General features: G+C 36.2%; 1 protein-coding gene across 1 annotated transcript; it reads right to left on the bottom strand.

The window, feature by feature from the left end:
* Nucleotides 1-452: 452 nt before the first annotated feature.
* Nucleotides 453-3,260, bottom strand: LOC113276432 (dual-specificity RNA methyltransferase RlmN-like). Its single transcript, XM_026526031.1, has 9 exons — nucleotides 2,915-3,260; nucleotides 2,777-2,820; nucleotides 2,586-2,688; nucleotides 2,376-2,473; nucleotides 2,126-2,253; nucleotides 1,911-2,019; nucleotides 1,555-1,746; nucleotides 1,327-1,463; nucleotides 453-1,024 (listed from the first exon to the last, which is right to left on the bottom strand). Exons 1-9 carry the CDS (start codon nucleotides 3,159-3,161, stop codon nucleotides 748-750), a joined length of 1,335 nt encoding a protein of 444 aa, XP_026381816.1. The 5' UTR covers nucleotides 3,162-3,260; the 3' UTR covers nucleotides 453-747.
* Between the last annotated feature and the right edge of the window lie 416 nt (nucleotides 3,261-3,676).

Here is a 3,676-nt window from a genome sequence, read left to right on the forward strand (position 1 = left end):
AGGGGTATAACAAAACAATAGGGCTATATTGAACTTGTGCTTAAACGTCATATTTTTCTGGAGTGAGTTGCTGTGGAATTTGAGAAAACAATTATTCTGTTTAAGTGGAAATCTTTCCCGAAATGGAACTAGATAGATTTCGATCTTGGTTTGCCATATCGAAGTAAGATAATGATTATGTCTGATTAATTATTTCATGTTAAGAAAAGCAAAGTTAATTCTGATATTTGTTTTTGGTTAACAAAAAAGGTACAATTATTTTTCTTTATTTTTGCTTAGCGAAATAAGGAACAATTGGTTTTGGTACAATTGTTGCATTGTTACAAAAAGTGAAGTTAATTATAATCTTTACTTTCGTTTAACAAAAAGAGATAGTGTCATTTAATACAATTCCATACAACCTTTGGATTGTATGGAATTTAGTGATTCCCCTGGAATTCAATAACCCCCCTGTAAGCTGTAACCCTGATAAATTTGGCGATAATCTTGGTGAAATTAAAAAGATAATGTTTTCTACAGGCCAATCTTCTTGGTGTACCATTAAACATAGGGTCTAGTATCTAAGCAAGTAGCAAAAAGGACACGGGCTGTCATCCCTATTTCTAGTAATGAAAAACAATAATCAAATAGCAAGTAGTATGATCGCCCAATGGTGCGAGCTTATAAAATTTGAGTTAGGCTTCTGTGCTGCAGTTCCAATAGCGCCGTAAATATTTGTACCATTGCTAGTATTGACATTACCATACATCATACAACCATTTGGAACTGAGCGGGAATGCGGAGCCGAGGAGCCTCAATCTCACCAGGCTTCCCAAGCTGACCGCAAGCAGCCATCTGATCATCACCTCTACTGGGACGCAATAATACAACACACCCTGCTTCGGCCAGAGCATTCCTAAACTCTATCATTTTCTTTTCACTGGTTGGTTTAAAGAGTGAGCCTTTGTGCGGATTAAATGCGAGAAGATTTACTTTGCATGGAATGTCCTGAACAAGATCAACCAGCCTCTTTGCATCATCCATGCTGCAAGAAGCATATATCACGTAAACAATTCAGCATAGATTAAATCAGAAGTTATATTCAACGACCAGGTCTTCGCACCAGAGAAATGAGTCATTTCCCTCACTCCTCCGAGATTAGATGCTCCACCAACAAAAAAAAAAAAAAAAAATTTCTCCCAAAATGCCCGAGGGAGATGTCTGTGAAGTTAAAATGCCTGAGTGCATTTAGGAATAAAGTTCTGGTCAAAAAGTCTGTGGTTTAACATGCCTCTGAATCCTATCTCAACGAAAATATTACATAGACTGTAGAGAGGCGTTGCTTACCTGTCATTAACTCCAGCGAGCATCACATATTCAAATAACACCTTATACTTATGTTTTGTTCGGAGTTCCTCACGTAGAGTCCCTAGAAGGAGTGCCAAGTTATACTTCCTGTTGATCGGCATGATCCAGTTTCTAACCTGAATGATTTTTCTCAATGTGATTAGTATGTGTATGCACATTTACAGCATACACGCCACTAACCCAATCTACAGTGACAGAAAGAAATACCTCATCAGTTGTTGCATTCAAACTGACTGCCAATGCACAGTTGGACTCATGAAGGAAGTGCCTGAGTTGGGGAACAAGCCCGCTGGTTGAAACAGTAACTTTGTTTGGACTGAATTGAAGGCCTTGAACATCAACCATTATGGAAGCAGCTTTTAACACATTATCAATATTGTGAAGTGGTTCTCCCATTCCCTGCAAAATCAATTTTCCAACTTACATGTGTTTTCCAGGGGAATATGGCAACCAAGAAGTCCATTAGCTGAGAACCTAAAATCTCTAAACTCGGATTGAACCAGCTAGCTTTCATGGACATTAATGTAGTAAGCTTAGAAAATTTTCATTCATCTTCAGCTCACCATAAATACAACATTTGTAATAGATCCGATTTCACTTGAGAGCAAACGCCGTGCAAAAACAGCCTGCTCTACTATCTCAGCTGCAGTTAGATTCCTCATTAAACCCATCCTACAAAAATGGAAGATACATGTGCCATATTAAGACTAGCAGCAGTTCACTGTAATCTTTAACATATTGAACCTGGACGTGTTGATTTAAAACAAATTAACTTTACCTGCCGGTGAAACAAAACTGGCAGTTCATGCCACAACCAACTTGGCTTGAAACACAAACAGTATTTCTCCCACTCTTTGGAATCACATCTGTTTCTATGACTGATTCATCTTCCAACTTGAACAGTATCTGAGACCTCCTGTGAGTATCAAAATTAATGAGAATATTCTCACAATAACAGACACCATTTCTACATCTCACAAGAGAAGGAGATGTTAAACAATGTAGGAAGTGAAAGAAAGACACAACACCTTTCGAGTTCCATCTGATGCAGTGAGCACATCTTTCAAAGACAAAGCCTTAAATTCAGCTAATTCCCCCAACATTTTTCTAAAATCTTTGTTCAATCCTAACAACACAGGGAAAAAAACAACCCATCAAGACAACAAAGTACCTGACACCATTACAGTGCGAAAAACCAATAATTTGCTAGATAATAGGTTATATCATCAAAATTATACCTTCCAACTCATCACTACATTGTGCCCAAAGGTTGTTCCCATATAAACGCTTCCACAACATTAATGCTTGACCAGGTCTATATCCATGTGATTGCACCCATTTCTATCCAACCCAAAAATCTCCAAGTAAGCAACACAAGTTGCGCAATACAAAGACAACTATTACAAATACAAAAGTTAGAATTACTCACTTCAAGTTCAGAATAATTCATGTTCTTTAGAATCACTTTCGAACCTAAATAAAAAAACAACTTTTTGATTAGACCCCACAATTTCAAAAGCATCAAATATCAACTACATTGAAATGATTATAATGATAGAAATCTAACCAGTTTTTCCTGAGCTATTTTTTAATGGTAAATCTGAAACTGAAGAAGAAGAAAAACAAGATTTTGCAAAAACTGAAATGAAGGGGCTGTTATGAGGCATTGAGAGAGTGGATACGTAAGATGTATAAGAAGGATGGGATAAGAAAGTGGAAGGAGTTTTAATCGAGTGTTTTATGTACGGATTCTTCTTCAATACTATGAGACAACTTGTTCCTGCTCGTTTCATGCACATATAGCTTACCTCCATTGATAATTTCTCACTCTTTTGCAGAGATTTTAAGAATTTTTAGGTTTTTATTGGAGCGAGAGAAGAAGAGCGAAACACTATGGAGTAGAGTAGCGAGTACTGGTGGTATTCAGGAAGTTTTGTTTGTACTTTGTAGATACTAGACGGATAAGGAGGAGCTTTTTCCACGGGATTCTAAACTCAAGCCCAACAAGAAAAGAATTTACATTAGAGAAAAAGAAAAAAAAAAGAAAAATTAGAACTCCGAGGATCGGGTGAAAACTGAGTTAACTCAGTAAAAAAAAATTCAAAATCTTTTCCTCCTTTATGAATTACGGATAATGTTTTTTAATTTCTTGATCTTAATCGTAGTCTTTTCTAGTATTATACAAGTGTTCCTATGTTTGTATCTAATTCATTTTTATTTATCCAAAACTCTTGTAGAAGGTTTTAGTCTCTTGTTCTCATGTTTTATGAGTAACATAATTTTGATATATCAATATCTATAAGTAGTCTAATGTGGTTTTAATCTGTTT

The sequence above is a fragment of the Papaver somniferum genome, chromosome 4 (genome assembly GCF_003573695.1).
Source record: "Papaver somniferum cultivar HN1 chromosome 4, ASM357369v1, whole genome shotgun sequence".
NCBI classification, from domain to species: Eukaryota; Viridiplantae; Streptophyta; class Magnoliopsida; order Ranunculales; family Papaveraceae; genus Papaver; species Papaver somniferum.

Coding starts and splice junctions, on each gene's coding strand:
- LOC113276432 (XM_026526031.1), bottom strand. CDS start 3,161: ATGGAGGTAAGCTATATGTGCATGAAACGAGCAGGAACAAGTTGTCTC. Junction 2,254..2,375: donor CATCAGATGGAACTCGAAAG/GTGTTGTGTCTT, acceptor AGGAGGTCTCAG/ATACTGTTCAAGTTGGAAGA. Junction 1,025..1,326: donor CTCGCTGGAGTTAATGACAG/GTAAGCAACGCC, acceptor TGCTTCTTGCAG/CATGGATGATGCAAAGAGGC.